This window comes from Bufo gargarizans, chromosome 4, assembly GCF_014858855.1.
Source record: "Bufo gargarizans isolate SCDJY-AF-19 chromosome 4, ASM1485885v1, whole genome shotgun sequence".
Classification (NCBI taxonomy): domain Eukaryota; kingdom Metazoa; phylum Chordata; class Amphibia; order Anura; family Bufonidae; genus Bufo; species Bufo gargarizans.
The window spans coordinates 102,023,126-102,045,580 of NC_058083.1; the positions used below are offsets into that span (position 1 = coordinate 102,023,126).

At 42.7% G+C, this 22,455-nt stretch overlaps 1 protein-coding gene across 6 annotated transcripts in view; it reads left to right on the plus strand.

Annotated features, from left to right (window-relative positions):
- PIK3CB (phosphatidylinositol-4,5-bisphosphate 3-kinase catalytic subunit beta) overlaps positions 1-22,455 on the plus strand; it is a 142,505-nt gene that overhangs the window by 80,390 nt on the left and 39,660 nt on the right. For 5 of the 6 annotated variants that reach the window (XM_044289238.1, XM_044289237.1, XM_044289241.1 and 2 more), the window contains 5 exons: positions 7,224-7,405; positions 8,145-8,370; positions 18,468-18,691; positions 19,667-19,849; positions 21,277-21,444. In XM_044289238.1, the coding sequence (XP_044145173.1) occupies positions 7,259-7,405; positions 8,145-8,370; positions 18,468-18,691; positions 19,667-19,849; positions 21,277-21,444 (948 nt within the window). In that variant the 5' untranslated portion in view covers positions 7,224-7,258. The remainder of the gene's footprint in view (positions 1-7,223; positions 7,406-8,144; positions 8,371-18,467; positions 18,692-19,666; positions 19,850-21,276; positions 21,445-22,455) is intronic. The other variant, XM_044289242.1, reaches the window with a different exon arrangement.

A 22,455-nucleotide genomic window follows, 5' to 3' on the forward strand; every position in this document is an offset into this window, starting at 1 on the left:
ACTATGGTTCAGTGAGTAAAAGATCCATGTTTTCCAAGTATGTATTTTTTAATTTACACCTGAGCACAAATTTGTATTTTTTTATGTACATATATAATATACCAAATTATAAAATGGTATACTACTTGAGATCGAATATCAAGGAACCAGACAGGCGCATTGTAGAGCGAAACAGTAACTTAGAGTATAGAAGACACACAGTCCTCACCTGAGCTCTGATGCCAGTAAGTAGCACACACCATTGACTGCACCCTAGGACGTAAAGACTGGCCTGACCACTAGAGCATCACTGCTGGATCCTTTGGACATTTTAAAAGGGTTGTCCTACAGCCTCAAAAAATTACTGACTGCGGTGAATCTGTTAAAAAGCAATAAAAAAAAAAAATTAAAAAAAAAATAAACACATTCCCCTCTTGAAAGCCTCCATGTTCCAGTACTGAGAGTCCTGTCCCCACTGCTCCAGTTCTCGGGGCCCGGAAATGATTATGTCTCATACCCGGTCACATGGACTGCAACAGCCGTTCAGTAAGCATCTCCAGTCATCAGCTACTTGGGGATTTGTCACCACTGAGGTCAGTAAGTAGCTACGGCATTCCACGTGACCAGGGACAGGATGTCATCACTACCAGTCTACAGGGAGCATAAACAGCAGGGACCCTTGGCATTGGAATAAAGTGCTTTCAAGAGTGTGTGTGTTTTTTATTTTATTTTAAGCCGATTCCCTGCAGTCGGTAATTTTTTATTTTTTTGGAGGGTGAGGGTGGTCAAAAAACCCTTTTAAAGGGGTTGTCATACGAAAAATAGCATAGCCACTGAGTCATTCAATAAAATATATCTGTATAGTGCCACCTGCTGTTTGTTCTTTTTCTTGTTTCTTTGTACTGCTCACTGAGAAGGCCGCACATGCTCAGTTTCATCCTTCAAACATGGACACGCCCCCTGAGCTGCAGCAGAAAAGACACTCCCCTTGAGCTTTTAGCTTGATATAAATCTAGGAGAGCAATGAATGGGGAGATCTCTGGATCCATGTGAGGTACAGGGCTGGTTCTAGCTTTGCTAGAAAGAGATTGTCGTGTCCTATATGAAGTCTGATTTTCGTTTTTTACATTAGCCATAAGATAACACCTTTTAAGTGGTGACAACTGTTAGTTTATTACATTTATGCTACTGTATTCTTTTTTAACTCTTATGCAGATCTGTTTAACATGTCAACATCAGCCAGTCTTTCCAGCCTAATGTCAACCAGCTATTACGTAAGATCTACTTATTCCCAGTTCATTACTGTCACCTAGAGCTAGTGTGTTGAGCTCTCTGGCTCTGCTATTTGGTTTGGGTCTGGGACCAGCACAATCATGAACGTGTGGGGTCCTTTGTCCCTCCCAAATGAACACAACAATGGTCGAGCATGCATCTCTATGGGACTGCCAGAGATGGTGGAGTGCAGCACTTGGCTATCGACCTTCCCAAAGTTAATCAGACCTCAGATCAGACCCCCGATGTTAATCAGATCTCAGCTCAGAACCCCCCTCCCACCGCAATATTAAGTAAATCTCAGATCAGACTCCCCAACGCTGTTAAGCAGATTTCAGATCAAACACCCCCCACCAATGTTAATCAGACTTCATATCAGAGCCCCCGGATGTTAATCAGCCCCGCAATGTTATAAGACCTCAGATCAGACAAAACATAAAGACAATAACTTACCTCTCCTGCTCTGGATGGCGTAGCGCTGGGTCGCTGTACTGTGACCTGACGTCGCACAGCATCAGCTCATAGGGACACAGCAGAGCGCGGTGCCAGCAGAAGACCAGGGAGTGATGCGAAAAGCCACTGTATTCCGCACTTCCTGGTCCTACTATGTACTAATCTAATCAATTCCATAATGAAGGCGCCCATTAGTATTTGCGCCTTCATTATGGAATTATGATTTGTGTTGACTGCTACAGAAGGATTTTCAATTCTCAATGGAATAATACTGCTGAAATAGAAAAAAAAATACATAAAAATTCTTGACTATTGAGTTTAAAAAACATACCCATTTTTGATTAAAGAGACCCCTGCAGTATCTCACGCCTCGTTCACACGTCAGTGATTGTGAGCCAAAACCAGGATTGGAGCCTCCACAGACATAAGGTATAAGGGAAAGATCTGCCCCTGTTCTGTGTTTAGAGCCGCACCTGGTTTGGCTCAAAATCACTGATGGAAATCACTGACCGAACACTGACATGTGAATAAGGCATAACATTGAGGAGTTGATTTATCAGAACGGTTGTTCTGCTGTTCTAAGTAACCAGATTAATGATTTACTTTGTGCGTGTAGGTAAGAAAATGAAACTTGAACTCCTTCCAGATTCAGTTTTTTTTGTTTTGATTTTTTATGAGGCCCTTCTTTGTTTTCTGTTAATGTGGGTAGTTGATGATAAAATATTTAGATGATAGTAATTATACTGAATCAAAAGATGCAAATGGGAACTTTTCTGCGTGGTGGAGTTTTCCAATCTGTGTCTTCTGTTGCAATCTGAGCAAGGCTCCTTGTTCAGCCAGTTACCTTACAGCCTGACACAGGATTTCTTAGGTGGAAGTGGCTAATGGCTGAGCATCTAGTACTCACAAACAATTGGTTGCACAGTGGACGTATCAATTAGACCCAATGATTTATTGTACATGGTTAGGAAAACATCTTGACTCCTCCTTTTGACTGCTGTAATTACCGTAGTAAAAAATTAACTTCCAATTTGTAAAAGTATTAATTGGCAGCTGCCATTTTGAAATCCGCCATATTGAATTAAGCTCATGTTTTTCCAATGTGAAGGGGGTCATGTGATGTATCACTCTTTGGTAGAATTTACTCAGAAATGCACTGGAAGTGTCAGTTTTCACCTATCTTCACCCGTTTAGTAGTTAAACAAGGCCAAAGACTCCTAAAGTGCTTTATGTGACGTGTTCTATCTGCCCACCATGCTGCTGGATGCATGAGGTTAAACGTTTCATCCAATCTTCATGAACAAGCTGAAGAACTGCAGATGATACTACTTCACAGCCCTGTAGGATTCACCAGGTGATCCATACTGCGTATTCGGGATCGACCGATATTGATTTTATAGCGCCGATACCGACAATCTGTGAACTTTCAGGCCGATAATTTATACCGATTATCCTGTGAATTTTCATTTTTGAAAAAATAAAAAATTCCTACACATCTGCTGAAAATGAATGTTTATTGTTAACGTGTATTTTTTTGTTTTGTAAATCTTTTTCATTTATAATTAATATTTTTTATTTATTTATTTTCTAACATTTTACTAACATTTAGCCCCCTTAGGGACTAGAACCCTTGTCCTATTCACCCTGATAGATCTCTATCAGGGTGAATAGGACCTCACACTGTCCCTGCTGCTCTGTGCTTTGTGAACACAGCAGCAAGGTAGCTGACTATGGCAGCCAGGGCTTTAATAGCGTCCTGGCTGCCATGGTAACCGATCGGAGCCCCAGGCTTACACTGCTGGGGCTCCGATTGGAACTTCCACGGAAGTTAACCCCTCAGGTGCCGCACCTGAGGGGTTAAACTGCCGCAGATCGCAGCTACCGCTCATAGAGGTCGGGAGCCGGCTATGTGATTCTGCAGCCAGCTCCCGCCTCCTGTATATGAATTAATGAGAAACGTATCTTCATTGGTGGCGCAGTGGCCACAGCCCCTCTTCTCCTCCCTCCTCTCATTGGTGGCAGCAGCAGCAGCACAGGGGGAGTGAGACACTGCTTCCTTCTCCCCTGTGCTGCTGAGGGAACACAGAGAGCACTGACAGCAGCGTGATCCGTGTTTCCGATTCGTTATCGGAATATCGGCAAAATAGATACAGATAACGTTCAAAATTCAGAATATCGGCCGATAATATCAGTAAAACCGATTTATCAGTCGATCCCTACCACGTATTGTGCAATAAGGTCCACCTGAAATGGCAAATCCTACAGTACTGTGAAGAATTATCATCTGCGGTTCCTGAGCGTGTTCACAAAGACTGTATTTTTTTTATTTTACATTTATTACTAACTCCCCACCAGTATTTCAGCAGTATCATTTGTTACAACCTAATGGTTGCATCCATACATTTTGAATCTTTTTGCTATGGGAACCTCGACATGTGAGTCCAAGTCATACTGCGTGCTCTAATGTGTAAACAGGAACTAAAGTCTCTCTTTGTGGCTGACTTCCTGTGAACTACATCACCAATCATATCCATCCCGACAGCTCTCAGGCCCCTCCGCTGCCTCGATGTTCTTATGTATTTCGCTGTATTTTGTTAATGATATAATGTCCCTCCTATCTAAAAGGTCCAGGTGTACAGATATATAGCAGGTGGGTGTATACATTGATTAGCTGCTGCTATGTAATCCCTACTCGCACTGCCTGCCTGTACTATCTGGGCGTGCTGACTCTCCATTGTAATTCTTTGAGATGTAGCTTCACACTGGTCTCCTTGGCTCCTGCATGTAACGGCAGACGGGAGAGAGATGAGAGGGCAGACAGGCTCAAGCTGCGTCACATAGGAGAACCTGGAGACCTTGCAGTGTGAGGGGATAGCAGCTGTATAACTAATCTGTCATGGCTGCCCTCAGAGGACGCAGTGCAGTGTGGTCAGGCTAAACCATGTCTGTTTCTGCAAAGCCAGTCATGATGGGAAATGTAGGATTCATTAGGAATACTATATCTGAAGAGAGAAGGAATCAAGATGGCTGAGAATCTACAAATTACACATTAGATAAAACAGGAATACACAACAGCCTATGTCTTATTCTTTAATAATGGCCTATTCTGCAATATATACAATGCCTTTGGAAAGTCTTCAATCCCTTTTTTTTTTCACATTTTGTTGCTGCCTTTTACTAAAATAAAATAAAAATTTGCTAATTCATTGAAAAGGAAAAACTAAAATCTTGCATTAACATAGGTTTTCAGACCCTTTACTTAGGACTTACAGGGGGTTCAGACCTGAGCGTTCTGAAACGAGCGCTCTGTATGCGCGATTGTACGGGCGTTTACAATCGCGCATACAGCGACAGGCGTGCACACATTGTCGGGCGTTCCCGAATATTTATGTGCGGGAACGCGCGACAAATGCCCAAAAAAAAGCTCAAGCACTTGTTTGAGCGTCGGGCGTTTTACAGCGCGATCGTACGCGCTGTAAAACGCCCAGGTTCTTGCCTGTTGTGCGTTTTACAGCGCGTAGGAACGCGCTGTAAAACGCTCAGGTCTGAACCCAGGGTTAGTTGAAGCACCTTTTGGCAGTGATTACAGCCTTCAGTCTTCTTGGGTATGATGCTTCATGGTTTGCACACTTGGATTTGGGGATTTTCTACCATTGTTCTTTGCAGATCCTCTCAAGCTCTGTCAGGTTGGATATGGACTGTCGGTAAACGGCTATTTTCAGGTCTCTCCAGAGATGTTCAATTGGGATTAAGTCAGGACATTGTCTTTTTGGAAGGTTGACCTTTGGACCAGTCTGAAGTCCAGACTACACTGGATCAGGTTTTATTTGTTCCATTCAGCTTTCCCTCAACCCTGACCAGTCTCCCTGTCCCAGTTACTGAAAAACACCGCCACAGGATGTTGCTGCCACTACCATGCTTTACTGTATGGATGGTATTAGGCAGGTGATGAGGGGTGCCTGGTTTCTCCACACACCACACTTGAATAAATTGAGGTGCAAAAGTTGCAATCTTGGTTTCATCAGACCAGAGAATCTTGTTTCTCCCAGTCTGAGAGTCCTTTAGGTGCTTCTTTGCAAGCTTTCATGTTTCTTTTGCTGAGGAGAGGCTTCTTTCTGGTCATTCTGCCATCAAACCCAGGATGGTAGAATGCTGCAGTGATGATGGTTGACCTTCTTGAAGTTACTCCCTTCTGCACACGGGATCTTTGGTGCTCAGCCACAGTGACCATTGGGTTTTTGTTCACCTCTCTTTCCAAGGCTTTTCATCCTGATTACTTAGTTTGATGGGGCAGTCAGCTTTAGGAAGATTACTGGTTGTTCCAAACTAATTCCACTTAACAATTATGGAGGCCACTGTGCTCTGGAAAATTTTAGTGCAACAAAAAATGTTTTTATCCTTCTCCAGATCTTTACCTCCTCTTAATCCGTTCTCTGAGCGCTACAGGCAGTTCTTTCCTCCTCATGGCTTGGTTTTTGCTCTTATATGCATTGTCAACTGTGAGACCTTATATAGACAGCTGTGTGTCTTTCCAAATCAATTGAATTTACCACAGGTGGACTGCAGTCAACGTGTACAAACATCTCAAAGATAATCAAGAGAAATAGGAGGCCCTCAGAACTAAATTACAATTGTCATAGCAAAGGGTCATTTTGTTTTTTCCTTTTTAATAAATTATCAAAAATTTTGATCTCTGGATAGGTAATCCGTATCTGATCAATAGAGGTCTGACACTCAGGACCCCCACAGATCAGCTGTTTTATAAGGCATCAGCACTCCTGTGAGCGGTGCTGCCTTCTCTCTGCTTTTCTTGCTTTTTGAGTGACGACATGTTCATGTGTCACGTGGCCTCGGAGCAGCGCAGCCCCATTGAAATGAATGGAGCTGAGCGCGATACCAAGCACAAGAGTATCTATTTTAAGTTTTTCTCAGGCATGGACACCGCTTGAGAAGTTACATGTTACTTCTTGCAAGTAGATTGTATTCTGGATTCCATAGAAGTCAAATGGGGAAGCTGTTAGACCACAACGAAATACTCTTCTAATACCCCTTGTAAAAACTCTTCTAAAACCTCCACCAGATTAAAAATCTGCTATGAATTTGTGTTGTGGATTTTAGCCGTGTGAACATACCCGTAGGAAATTTTGACCTTGCTCAACTCATAAGCAGGTAAAGTTAGGTCACAACTGACCCTTCCAGTGCGTTTCTGAGTAAATTCTAGCCAAGACTGATATTTCACATGACCCCCTTCCCATCGGAAAAACCTGAGCTGAATTCAATATTGCGTATTTTAAAATGGCGGCCCAAAATGATGCCCACTAAATAACGTAGCCTCCTTGCCAATAAATACTTTCACACATTGGAAGAAAATTACACGACTTGAAAGGCTGTGTCCAGACTTTTGCGCAAACTCTGTACATCACATGCATAATCTCACGATGTGTGCACTTAATGGGGGAGCTGTCTAATGAAACACGCCGTACCACACAATGACACTAATGTTGTGAGTCTTCTTCCAGGGCCATGTTTCACAGGTAGTACCTCCTCCTATAAAATGCCTCCCACTCTGTCGGATCCCATGGACATCTGGGCGGACGATTCACAGCATTCTCCAAAAGTGTCTGTGGATGTCTTACTCCCCACTGGAATCTATGTGCAGATGAAGGTGCCACGGGATGCTTCCATATCACAGATTAAACAGGTAATAATAATAAAAAATAATAAAAATCTAGTCTTTAAAATTAATCTGTCAGCAGTTTTGACCCTTCAAAACTGCTGACAGAGCTATGTATGCAACCATGAGAGCCGTGCTTCTTTCGTGACTGCAAAACTACATTTTAATGCTTCTGTTCCGGGTATCGCAAGTGCCCAGGGAGGTGTCCTCCTCACATGCAGTGACAGAGTCTGCACTGAACACCGTCCATGGTCACAGTATCTCACATTTTCTCCAAGGAATAGCATTACTGATTGTTTTTAGGTAGTGCTATATTTTCTGGGAGGATTTGCTTTTCTTTGTTTTCTTGACTTAAAAGCATATTTGGATCTCCTATCCACAGGACAAGGGATAACTGTTAGTTAGTGGGGGTCCAACCTCTAGGACCCCTACCAATGACCAGAACCAGGGCGCGTACCTCGGAGATGAACGGAATGGTAGGTTGAGTATGAGCACCGCCGCTCTCTTCCGCTCTATGAGAGTGCCGGAAATAGTCGAGCACTGCACTTGGCTATCTTTGGCAGTCCCATAGAGAATAAATGGAGCTACCTTCTGCTAGGGATACGGGGCCCCTGTGACTGGTGGAGGTCTTAGCAGTTAGAACCCTCCCCCCCACACCTATCTAATAGCTATCCCCTATCTTGTGAATAGGTTATAACTTTATCTAACTGGAATACCCCTTTAACACCTTAACATTGTTACTCTATGTGTCCTGTTCTGTTCACAGCTTGTGTGGAAGGATGCACAAAGCTACCCCCTCTTCCATCTGCTCCTGGAAATCGACTCCTATATGTTCCAGTGTGTCAACCAGACAGCTGTACATGAGGAACTGGAAGATGAGAGCCGGCGGCTCTGTGACGTACGACCCTTCCTGCCTGTCCTTAAGCTGGTGACCAGGAGCTGCAATCCTGCGGAGAAGCTAGATTCCAAGATAGGAGTCTTGATAGGAAAAGGTACTGTGTGACCAGGCGTCACTTCTTGGCATCCTCTCGCTTATTACAGAGGGTGCGGTCATATTGCTGGTCATACCAGAGTAACAATGGCCTTTATTGTGCCATGCTGGTGTAATGAGTCCACACTTCCCCTCGAGTGTGCTGGATCTTGTGATATTTCTGTATTTAACCTTTCTATTGATCTCTTCTATACATGTGACAGCAAAATGTAGCCTTTAAACTTCAAGGCGTTCTTTTATTGCAGCTGCAGTAAATGATGACGTGCTGTAAAGCATAATATCAGCGATCCTGCTGGAAATAGCATTTCTTACCAAGGGGCATTTTTTCACTCTGTCTTTTTTGGCAAAACCCAGCAAGAACTGAAAAGCACTGACTGCTGGTGATGCTGAGTTAGATCCCAGATATCACGGACTAGAAGCCGAAGACAGCCCCGTTTGGTTTAGTCATGTCCATTAGTCTGCCTTGGTCTGTCTTTTCAGATCCACCACTGTCCAGTATCCAAAGCTTTGCATTGACTAGGATTGCAGCTCATTATAAAACCGAACATCTGACATGGTCGGGGGTTCCAACTGGCACTGGTCTGCTGGGGAGAAAGGCTAGGATCAAAATTGTTTGGCAATCAGACAGACATGGTAGAAAAAGGTGTTTTTGTTTTTTCCTATACCGACCACCACTACTGAATTACATAACCCCTGTATATGAGCAGTGTATAATGTGATGGAAAAATCAAGCCAGCAAAGGAGGCAATATGGACTATCACAATACATTAGTAAGTGCCTTGTATTAACTTTCTCTCCATGATAAATGCCACATGCCGAAGTGACACAACCCCTTTAACGTCATTCCTAACAATTACACTGCAGATGTACACTTAAGGGACGTTCTCAGGTCATAAGTTTAACATGTGCCACACGACAGAAAAACTCAAAAAGTTAGAGCTTTGATTTGGCTGTAAAAACACAGCCGAATCACAGGAAATTCACAGCGATTTGTATTGCGGTCTGTCATGGCGCCTCACATTGAGATTTTATGGACAATCATCAGAGTCCTGTAATGTAATTGCTGTGTGGCCCCAGCCTTAAGGCATCTCTACAGCATACACTGTAACTAACTGCATTCTCAGCGCAAGAGGATCCCTTTAAATCTCTCGGACTCCTGAATGGCCAAATATGCCTAAAAACATATACCCACTTCAGTACTGCTTGATTAATATTCAGATCTTCAGTTCAGGACTGTAGCAGAGGTGGGTAATAACTGTGCAATAGTGGTTACAGGAGCCCTCCCAAACAATTTCTCCTATCTTCCAGCACTCCTGGGAATATGGCTTTAGTGAAGTGGGATACCAGAGTTTACTGAAGTTACAACTGAGTCTTCAGTGGTGTTAGGCTGTAGACCAGGGATCAGCAACCCTCTGCACGCTAGCTTCTGGAAAACTACAACTCCCAGCATGCACACTTGCCTGGCTGTTCTCATAACTGTCATAGAAGTAAAAGGAGGATTCTGGGCGTTGTCGTTTCAGAGCAGCTGGAGTGCTGATCCCTGCCCTAGCTATAGAGGTGATTGTATTAAAAATGAATGAGGCTGGCCAGAATGTTAAAACCGATGTGACTCTCCAATACAAAACACACCCGGTGGGCCATACGTGTCGCTGTTTTGAGGGATAAGCAGTAGTTTTGTTAGTTAGATAGATATCTCTGGACCACCCTTCACACCTTACATGGGACAGCGCATTGATTTCAATGGGCACCATGTAATAATCCATTTCCCATGTGATTGCGCTGCAGGGAAATTCAAATCTTTATAAACAGTTTAGTTTATTGTGTACTGCATCAGCGACTTTTCAGGTTAGTGGAAGGCAGTGAAATAACTCTGGCACATATCCCGCGGTCTCCCTGAGATCTGCAGGCCCTGCCCTAAATGACAAGCTTTGACTTGACTTTGGCAGATGAAGAAGAGAACGTTTGACTTTCCAAACCTCAGCATGCTCCTCTCACAAACCTCTTCTCCCTTTTAGATGGCCTCTTTTTTTTTCCCCATCTCCCCTGAAATCTGGAACCCACTTCTAAACCTGGCTCAGCTTCGCACAGAATGAGTGACGTGCGGTCTTATATATAAGCCATAATAAGTGTGATCTAATAGACTTTGTGACCATCGGCCCTGTGAGAAATGTTATGGTTTTCATTTGTGTGTTGCTACAGTTTCAGCATTTTGCTCAATTTCCCCCATGTCCCCATTTTTGCCAAGGTGTAACTGTCATTTTTTTTTTATTTGCTAGTTTATTAGAGCTAGGCATGTATACCTGAGTTAGTCTGTCAATGATTGTCAAAAGATCTGTAATTACCCTATAACAACAGCTTTTATTAATGTCTCCTGTCCCTTTCCACTGCTCCCTTAAAAGACCATTACTAGGGCTTGTCTGTCTCCGGCTAGGAAGACAGAGGGGCGGTCCTTCCCACTGCATGCCTGCATTAGGCTTCAGAGTGAGGAGGCGTGTCTCTCAGTAATCCAATCTGATTGGCTGGCAGGAAGCTGCTGGCTACAGCAAGTGTGTATGGGATGTGAGGGAAGGCAGTTTTGGCCTCAGAGAACTGGCAGAGGAGCCATCTTGAGAAGGTCTTCACATTGTAGGATTCAAGACCGCCGTAACTAAGGGAAAAACAGTGGTATGTGAAGAAACTAAAGATTGCTTTATGCATAATAAAGAGGACATGACAGTTACCCTTTAAAGCTAATACTCTGTACACATTCAGTTGATGCCATCACAACTCGATCGCACATAGTAGGTGACTATTCCTGGGGAATAGCAATTGGGTTGGATTTTCCAGTCCATTTCTATTGTTTTCTCACTAGTTAAGCTGCTGAGGTGCATTGAGGGGCTAGGCTATGCTTGCATAAAGAATAAGAGGGACAATAATTAAGACTGGCCCCTCTGCGCTGCCGGAGGAATCACCGAAATTATGTAGAGGCGCAGACCTTTACATAAGTTTGGCGCTTCATCTGGCAGGCCGTGGCTACAGACTTAACTCTACGCCAGCCCTCTTGCTGGAGTAGATTAAAGCCAAAAACCTGCGTGAAAATTAACTGAGCCCGTCCATGCGCTTCCCTGCCTACGCCAACCCACCTTTTCTTACCACTTTAAAAAGTGGCATAAGTGAGGAAAAGTCATAAGGTTTGCCATACATAAGCCGTGCGTTTAGATTCCAGCTTTAGTTCCCCTTTAAAATCCTTGCTTGCTGGCAGTACAGCGCCCTGTGTAATCAAGGATCTGCTGCAGCAGTGATTGCTGATGTATCCACAGAAGGGCACGTGAATGCAGCTTTGCACCGGACAATGTGGAAAGATTATTAAAAGGGTTATCCGGGTATTACTCCTAATGACCTATCCTAGGTCATGGATATCAGATTGGCGAGTGTCTGACTCCCAGTTAAAAGAGGCCGGGTGCTCCTCCTCCTTTTTAGACTTTTTAGCATACATCGGTCACATGGCCGACTCTCAGCTCCATTGAAGTGAATGGGTCTGAGCTGCAGTACCAAGCATAGCCGCCATAAGATGTATGGCGCTGTGCTTGAAAAGCTGCCAGGACCCGCTTCACTCACCAGAGCTACGGTAAGCGCAGCGGCTCATTCGAACAGTTTATCGGCAGGGTGTCAGGATTCAGACCCCTGCTGATCCGATAATGATGACCTTTCTTGAGAATAGGTCATAATTATCTTTATTCGGAGAACCACTTTAATTGGCCTTGGGTCATGTTCAGACATAGTGGATTGTTGTTGTTTTCGGTGCAGATTATGTGCAGCGCAGTGCAAATAAATGTGAAAACGGTATGGTATATGGGGCGTCTATACAGTGTCGGACTGGGGTACCTAGGGACCACCAGTAAAATTTATTTTGGGGGCCCACCATACGGATACATTCAAATATAATAAATAATCTAACAAGTTTTTATATGAACATCAGCTGGTTGAGGTGCTGTACATGGAATATATGTATGTAGTGCACTAAACCTACTGTGTTATGTGTCACTTGTGCAGGGGGTGGGAGACTAGGGGCCCACCTTGCTCAGGGGCCCACCGGGGGATTCCCCTGTACCCCTGTGGGCCAGTCCAAGCCTGCGTCTATAGGAAGAGGTTTCTATTTGGCGTGTCTATTAGAGATGTTATTGATTAGAGGCTGGAGCGTCATCTCCCAGTACACAGAGCACTCATTTGTTTTTAATAAATGCCTATTTCCTCTGTCCAGCCCCCCACCCTCCTCTACCTTCAGGGTGCTGTCAGATGTTTGAAATCACTTAAAACGCGTTTCATGGAAATGAGCTTGTGATCTCTCTTTGTGCCTGAGAGAGAGATGGTGCTGGTTATCCACAGCTCTGGGTTTGGTTTATTACAGAGCCGTGCCACCGAGCTGTCAGGGATCACATGCAGGAATGCATAGATCAGGTCCCCAGATGCTCCAAACCATGGAGATCCAGGGCCTGGAACCACTAGGAACCTGCACCTGTGGGCCAGTTTTCTCTAGCAATTTTAACCCTGTCATGCCTTATACCCCCAATAATTGTAAAAACCTTTCTGGAAAATGACACCTTTTGAATTTATGCCTCAAGTCAGTCAGTATAGTTGGCTCGGGTGACTGAACTGCATTTTATCCCCTTAGCAACATAACTATATTTTGCCTTAATGAGAATGTCTCATCAGAAAATGACCTATTGTTTAAATCACGTTTTTAGGTTAGACATATTTTCTTAAGAGTTTTTTTTGTTTAGTTTTTTAAAGGGAGCCTGTCACCTACTTTACACACACAAACCTGTTATCACTGCCCTGTAGGTGATATAAACGGTTAACAGATCGTACCTTTCTTTCTCCCTTCTGTGTATTTGATGTTGAAAAAAATGACGTTTGAAGATATATGCAAATGACTTGCAAGCGCCCAGGGGCGTTCTTCCCCGAATACAAGTGCCCATGCCCTGCCATTGATTTCTTCTCCTATGTTTACATGGAAGAAGAGCCCAGTGCCCTTATGTCACGGATTCTGCTCACTTCACTGCCAGGCCCAGGCTTTGCCAGTGACCAGTATGAAAATTGTATTTCTTTTTTAAATACAGATAGTGGCATGAAAAATGTAAAAAAAAAAATCACCAAAAATTCTAAAAAATAAAAATCGGTTTAACATAGAAACGTTATTTAAACAATATGTCATTTTCTTACCTATATGTTTCATCAGTCATAAGTTTTAGATCTTTCTCAGTTTAGCTGTATGAGACCTTGAATTTTGCAGAAAGGGGAAGTGGAAGGGGTGGTGGGGGGTAAATTAAAAACAAAACAAAAAACTCTATACCTATTTCATTCCAGGAGCCCAGTTTTCCAAGGTTTGATTGTTATGCTGGTTTGTTTATGGCTACAGTCCGTGAGAGAGAGAGTCTTTCTTGCTGACTGAAATATTTTCCATCTTTCAGAAATGTATTGGATATTCCTATCCAGTGATGGTTGCTATTACTAATAATGCAATGAGTATCGCTTTAGAATTGCTTCAAAGGTTTATGCTAAAGATGCAGTATGGACAGGAAGGACCGTGTCATATGGGAACTCTATAAATGTTTGTGGTTGTAGGGCACAGATGATTGGTGCCACTGATTTGACACTGTGATCTGGATGCTGGTAAACATGTGGGTCGTGACATTAATAAACATCCTAATTAGGGTCAGAGAGCTGATTTGATGAAAAAGCAATCATCCTTACTCCTTTTCTGGAAAAAAAAAAAAAAGACCCCCATACCTGACAATCAGAGAGCAAGTATAGTCTCTGTTTTATACAGTAGGGAGAATGACAACATCCATAGAGGTCAATGTTAAGCTCCCCCTGGGATCATTTACAGTTACACAGGGAGAGAGAAGGATGTGTATCATCTCTCTTCTTGCAGCTTGTCAGCACGTCCCTCCTAACCCTTCATATCTCCGGCTGTGTTTCAGCTGTAGATATAATCCTGGTCTTGTTTGAAAGCTGACAATGTATGCTTTTAAACAAGACCAATATTGCAGTACTATGCTTTTAAACAAGACCAAGATTGCAGTACTATGAGCTACTTTGAGAGATACAGCCTTTAGAAATGAGGTCAGGATTAAAAGATGGAGGTGTATGCAGTTCTCACTAGGACTTGTTTCTTATGGCTGTAACTGGTGATGTATGGTGGCTAGTGCTTTTATCTTAAAGATTAGATTGTCAGCTTTAGAAAAAGACCAGGATTACATCTATAGCTGAAACAACAAAGCCTGAGCTATGAAGGGTTAAAGTAGCCCCCCTGCCCCCCTTTAGAAAGGACATGCTGACAGGCTGCAGAAAGAGCCTTCTCTCTCCCTGTGTAACTGTAAATGATCCCAGAGGGAGGTTAACATTGACCTGTCTGTTTGTTTGAGGGGGAGTAGGGGGAATGATAACATACAGAGACTATACTTGCTCTCTGTCACGTATGGGGGTCTTTTTTCCAGAAAAGGAGTAAAAAGATGATTGCTATATCATCGTGGCTGTAGCCCAAACACAGTCTAAATAGTCCTCAGAAATGGCTCCTCTTCTGTAGCCACACAGCCCCAAATGGTGTTCAAAACAGTCTTGTCCTTTCCTGCCTGAACACTGTTCGAGATGGTCAATGTGAAGGGAGTGGTGGTGGGGTTTAAAGTCCAAAATGCTTGCTTTATTTTTTCATTAGATGTGATACAGGCAGGCATGTGTATCTAGGCCGTTTTTGACTTTTAGAAGCCTGGAAAACTGGCAGCTGTCCACTGTGGAAGCAGTACGGTTTGCCCTATTTGTCACCCAGGAAAATGTTTTATAGGCTCCAATTGTAGAGGACATGACCTGTATTTCTATGGTTTCATGAAACATTGTCATATTTAAAGTTCATAAATGTCTTTAATATTAAGACAATGGAAGTACAGTAAAAAAATGTCTTAGACATTTCTATAATGTCACCCCCTGCTAATATCTTTGGTTGTGTATTGTAACCATATGGATAAAAACTCTGTCCAAGAAACCCCTTTGAAGTTTAGGACCCAAAGCAAAATGCCCTTTCTGTCTAACCCTTTAAACCATCACAGACTAGCTATTACTCATAAGGCCTGTCAGTAAGACTGGAACCCGATTACACAATGGTTTTTATGGGGGTTTATATATGAATAGTTAATACAGTTATCCAAAAATGAAGAATTTTAGGAACTCTATTCACTTTACTGGGTCATTTACCCCCTTTCCTGACGGTGTACATTTTTTTCATGGTTTGTTATAATTTTTTTTATTTTTTTTGGTTTGTTATAATTTTTTTTATTTTTTTAAGTACATGTGTCTGAAAGCCATAACTTTTTTCTTCCATTCAGTAATGTAACTATTTTTTGTTTTTCTTGAGTAATACATGGGGTTTTATTTTTATGCCATTTTTTTATACTAGTATTTCTTTATTTTTTTACATTTTTTATTTTTCTTATGTTAATAGCAAAAAATGCAACAAAAACTTTTTTTTTTTTAAATTATGTCTCCTTTCCATAACAGTCATTTTGATATATGGGATTTATGGGTAAAGGTGGCTGGGAGCATTGCTAGAAGCTGCGCTGTGGCGTGTGGAAGCTGTTTTTGTTTTATTTTTTCTATTTTATGCTTTGTGCCCCCTCATAAGGTTATACAGGAACTTTGGGGGGACATTTATCATTACTTTTTATTTTTTACATTTTAATTTTAAATTTATTTCTCATTTGTCCTGTAACTGGTGCTGACATATTAGCCCCAGTTAGAGGGGGAATACAGTCCTCATAATGGTTGTGCATTGATGTACAACCTGTGTACAGAGCTGATCTGGGTCTGCCGAGACCCAGCAACTCTTGTACACTCCAAATTCCCGGTGACCACATGACTGCTGTGTATATAGCGATGAGGAAGGCAGAGACAGTGAAAACACATTCCTGCCTTGCCTATGGGGAGCCCTGCTGTCACCATCATCGGGCTCTCCGCTCCTGCAGCTGCACAATTAGCGCACAGCTGTGGTCTCTGCAATAACTATTTAAAATGCGTGTCCATTGACATGTGCCGACCACCAGACGTATATAGTCAGCGGGCATTCGACAAGGGGTTTAAGTATAGTGGGTGCTGGGTTATGACAGCCATACACATCAGTTTGTAAAAGTGGTGGTGGCTTGCTTCTTGGCCAGAATTGACACATTTATGAATGTGACTTTATAAGATGTGTCAATTCACATAAGCAATCTCCCTGCAGTAGTTGGGTGAAATGAAAGCTGAAGAAACAGCTCTGGACGTATTTAAAGGTGCAACACATTTATCAACATTTTGATAAATTTGGTGCAAATAACGGCAACGTTGCCTCCAGCAAAACTGATTTCAGATATAATGTGTATAATATGTGTGTGTGTATGTGTATATATATATATATATATGTGTGTGTGTGTGTGTGTGTGTATACACTACGTGCAGAATTATTAGGCAAATGAGTATTTTGACCACATCATCCTCTTTATGCATGTTGTCTTACTCCAAGCTGTATAGGCTCGAAAGCCTACTACCAATTAAGCATATTAGGTGATGTGCATCTCTGTAATGAGAAGGGGTGTGGTCTAATGACATTAACACCCTATATCAGGTGTGCATAATTATTAGGCAACTTCCTTTCCTTTGGCAAAATGGGTCAAAAGAAGGACTTGACAGGCTCAGAAAAGTCAAAAATAGTGAGATATCTTGCAGAGAGATGCAGCACTCTTAAAATTGCAAAGCTTCTGAAGCGTGATCATCGAACAATCAAGCGTTTCATTCAAAATAGTCAACAGGGTCGCAAGAAGCGTGTGGAAAAACCAAGGCGCAAAATAACTGCCCATGAACTGAGAAAAGTCAAGCGTGCAGCTGCCAAGATGCCACTTGCCACCAGTTTGGCCATATTTCAGAGCTGCAACATCACTGGAGTGCCCAAAAGCACAAGGTGTGCAATACTCAGAGACATGGCCAAGGTAAGAAAGGCTGAAAGACGACCACCACTGAACAAGACACACAAGCTGAAAGACTGGGCCAAGAAATATCTCAAGACTGATTTTTCTAAGGTTTTATGGACTGATGAAATGAGAGTGAGTCTTGATGGGCCAGATGGATGGGCCCGTGGCTGGATTGGTAAAGGGCAGAGAGCTCCAGTCCGACTCAGACGCCAGCAAGGTGGAGGTGGAGTACTGGTTTGGGCTGGTATCCTCAAAGATGAGCTTGTGGGGCCTTTTTGGGTTGAGGATGGAGTCAAGCTTAACTCCCAGTCCTACTGCCAGTTTCTGGAAGACACCTTCTTCAAGCAGTGGTACAGGAAGAAGTCTGCAAGGTAAGAAAAACATGATTTTCATGCAGGACAATGCTCCATCACACGCGTCCAAGTACTCCACAACGTGGCTGGCAAGAAAGGGTATAAAAGAAGAAAATCTAATGACATGGCCTCCTTGTTCACCTGATCTGAACCCCATTGAGAACCTGTGGTCCATCATCAAATGTGAGATTTACAAGGAGGGAAAACAGTACACCTCTCTGAACAGTGTCTGGGAGGCTGTGGTTGCTGCTGCACGCAATGTTGATGGTGAACAGATCAAAACACTGACAGAATCCATGGATGGCAGGCTTTTGAGTGTCCTTGCAAAGAAAGGTGGCTATATTGTCACTGATTTGTTTTTGTTTTGTTTTTGAATGTCAGAAATGTATATTTGTGAATGTTGAGATGTTATATTGGTTTCACTGGTAAAAATAAATAATTGAAATGGGTATATATTTGTTTTTTGTTAAGTTGCCTAATAATTATGCACAGTAATAGTCACCTGCACACACAGATATCCCCCTAAAATAGCTAAAACTAAAAACAAACTAAAAACTACTTCCAAAAATATTCAGCTTTGATATTAATGAGTTTTTTGGGTTCATTGAGAACATGGTTGTTGTTCAATAATAAAATTAATCCTCAAAAATACAACTTGCCTAATAATTCTGCACTCCCTATATATATATATATATATATATATATAAAAAATACATTTGTCTCATTTATCTTTATTTAGTTTTGGATTGATTATTATTATTTTTATACAGGACTCCAGGAATTTGATGCCCTTCAGGATAATGAGGTCAAGGAATTTCGGAGTAAGATGAGGAAGATCAGCGAAGACAAGATCCAGTCCATGCTTAGCTTGACCTGGTTGGAATGGCTTAAATGCACTTTTCCTCCTGAACTCGATCCTTCCATACAGGACAAAGTTCAGGACAAGACTTCTGGTAGAAACTTGGTGGTGGCCATCCACTTTGAAAACTGCCAGGTACAACTAAATAATATATTATGAATCCCACAGTCAAGAAGTACAAATCGGCATTATATTCTGGGTCATATTAAAGAGCATCTATCAGCAGATTTGTACCTATGACACCGGCTGACCTGTTACATGTGTGCTTGGCAGCTGAAGGCATCTGTGTTGGTCCCATGTCCATATGTGCCTGCATTGCTCAGTAAAATAATATTTAATATATGCAAATGAGCCTCTAAGAGCAACCGGGGCGTTGTCATTACACCTAGAGGCTCTGCTCTTTCCAACTGCCATGCCCTCTGCACATTGGTTGACAGGACCAGGCAGTGAAAGCATCATCACACCTGGTCCTGTCCTTCAAAGTGCAGGGAGAGCAGCGCCTTTTTATGTAATGGTAACGCCCCTCTTACTCTTAGAGACTCATTTGCATATATTAAAACATCATTTTTCTCAGCAATGCGGGCACATATGAACATGGGACCAACACAGATGCCTTCAGCTGCCAAGCGCACATGTAACAGGTCAGCCGGTGGCATAGGGACAAATCTGCTGACAGATGGGCTTAGAACCCTCATATTGTTTCCGTATATAGACTTTCTTTTTTTCTTGAATAATTTTCAAGCTGTACAAAATCCACTTGGCAGGGTGTCCCAAAAGAGAACTTTACATGTAGTTCCCAGCTCTCATCATATATCATTCTACAGTATGTTGGAATTTTAGGCCTATGTGATGTTATTAGTGTGATGTTCAGGCTCTTTAGAGAACATGTGCGCTCTACTGAAAAAGGGGTGATGTGGCCCTGACTTTTTTTTTATTCTAAAGGAGTGTTAAAAGCCTAACACAAGATTAGCCATAGTCATAATATATTTGATAGATTCTGTGTACTGAAGTCTTTGGTCCATCAGGATGCAATTTTGGTAAAATTTAGCATTTGCCTGCTGACAAGAGTGCCACTGTTTTATTGTCTCTTTTTTTTTTTTATCTATTCAGGATGTCTTCAGCTTCCAGGTTTCCCCAAACCTAACCCCTGTAAAGTTGATTGAATTAGCTATTCGCAAGCGGTTAACTATCCATGGCCGAGATGATAACGATGTGGATCCAGAAGATTATGTACTCCAGGTCATTGGGAGACTGGAATATGTATTTGGGGACTATCCTCTATTACAGTTCCAGGTGAGTGTGATAGCATGTGATGTAAAGCCTTCGGTTATATCGGAATGACCACATTATAGAGCTACGTTTCCTCTCTGATGGCTGCGGCAGAAGAAACATCTGGCTGGTGCTGCTTCCCCCAACAAAATCAGTCACTTGCTTGGCGGTCTTGAGAAACGGATGAGCAGAAGTGCATCCAGTATTACAGGGTTGTCTGTGATAAAACAACCTCTTTTTAAAGGGGTTGCCCAGGATTTATTTATTTTATATTCCCCCTTACTCAGCGGGACCTGTGAAGAGACCTATACTTACCTTCTCCTTGACGCTCGATTCGGGCAGGCTGCCTTCATAAGACTTCTGGTCCTCACCTGTAAACTTCCTGCATGGACAGGGTCATGTCCGCCGCTGTCACTAATGACTGGCCTCAACAGTGACACATTACCAAGTGTCCTGAGGCTAGTCGTTGGCTGCAGCAGCGCATGTGATCCCATCCGTGCAGGAAGTTTACGGGCAAAGACTGGAGTGGTGGGGAGTGGGTAAGTATAGCATAGGTCTGTCTGGGTGGGAATTAAAAAAAAATCCTGGCCAACCCCCTTAAAGTCTTCATTTATTGTTTTTAATAATTCACACAACCCCTGAGTTGTTTAAATTGTCAGGGCTTAGGCTTGGATTCTGCACCCAAGACCTGAAGAACCCACTTACTCTGCAGCCAGTGCATGTGAAGTGAGTGTTTTATGACCCATTCACATGCTCTGGATAAATCCACATGGAATATCAGATGTGCCGCAAAGTTTAAACTCCACAACCTGTTCATTATTGGTGCACACTCTGCTCTGAAAAGCCACGAATCGGCACCATTTATTTACAGTGGGGATAATCCTTGTCCCGATCCACATGGCAGTTCACAGAGTTTCGCTGCAGATTTCTAACAGAATTTTTTTCAAAATCCATGGCCTAGTGAAAATCCAGACTGCATGAACGTACCTTTTAAGGGCTCTTTCACAAGAGCGGATCCCGTACGTGGAATCCGCTGCGTGAAGGAGAGCCAAGTCCCGTTCCGGACAGCAGAGACACTGAGCAGTAACGTGATTGATTAATGCTCCGTGCCTCTCTGTGATCTTTTTACTACAAAGTCACGGTGACATTTTTATCTCACTGTGATTTTGTAGTAAAAAAGATCAGAGAGCCACGGAGCATTATCAATCATGTCAGTGCTCCGTGTCTCTGCTCTCCGGAACGGGGCTTGGCTCTCTTTCACGCAGCGGATTCCACACACTGGATCCGCTCATGTGAAAGAGCCCTTACAGTGAGAGATGGGCATTTCTTGGGATTTATCTTCAAAAATAATTACATAAAATAATCAAGTTAATTTCTTTTAAATGATTTGCACTAATGACATTTCATGCCTTCCTTGATGCTTCAGCAGTATGTCTCCATCTCTTTTCCAGTATATCGCAAACTGTGCCGTGAATAAGACGCTCCCAAGGCTCCTGCTAGTTGACTGCTGCAATATTAAGAAGATGTTTGACCAAGAAATGAATGCCATCGAACTAGCAGTGAAGAGGAAAACCTCTGGGCCACCCTTGCCATTGCCCCCCAAAACCCGTGGTGCCTCTGTGAGTAACCTGATGATTGTAATGTATTGATGCTCTTGGTTTGAGTAAATCAATTGCATTTTGGCTTCACGTACCATTCACATATTGCCTTTCAGATGCTCAGGCAGTAGCCACAGGTCCAACTCCAAAATGCCAGTCATGTAGTACATAGACAGCTTGGTCCGCCAGAGAAAGAGAGTTGTTGTTTGAAGCAGTTGTCCATTCTGGCTAGTAGAGGGGAGTCCTGAGTGGGGGGACCCCTGTGGATTACATCCATGTGACCTAATAGTCTTGATGAGACGACCCTTTAGAGTTTGAAGTTGGACCTGTCGGCAGTTGTTAGGCCACCGCTGCCTTGTAATGTCTACAAACAGCCGGCTCCACATGTGTCTATATGGATAGTCAGAACCTACATTGAAAAGGTTGTACTTTAATGCCACGTGGACTGTATGCACACAAGGTTCTTGGAGGTATGGATTTGGATCCATTAGGGTGAAGAGTAATGGTCTCCATTCCCTTATAACACCTATACTGGCTTTTACATCCCTGACACTACAGTACGATCATCTCAAGCCTTTCTAAATCTTGCGCATGCGCTGTTGTCTCCTAGAAGTCAGGGCATGTACACCCCTTCTTTCCACATGGCCAAAGTTTTGTACTAGTCTCCAACATTAGTATATGAAGAATGAAATTAAGAACTTCAATAGGAAGTGAGTTATCATAACGGGTTTCTGTTTTTCGGCTTTATGTATAAAGGGAAGTGCTGGTTACACATCGGTCGGGTTCATTATCACACCACTGACTATTAATAGGTGGGAATTACCACAGTCACTTCTTGGGTAAACGTACGTAAAGATCCCTTTACGCTGGACGATTATCGGGAACTAATATTTGGATGAACGCATGTACCAGATGCCACTGAAGGAGCAAACACTTGTTCATTGGGTAAAAGCTTTGTTGATGGGGCACCCAAAATAATTGGTTCTGGGCAGCAGATTATCTTGTGTAAATGCTGCCCAGAAACAATGGATC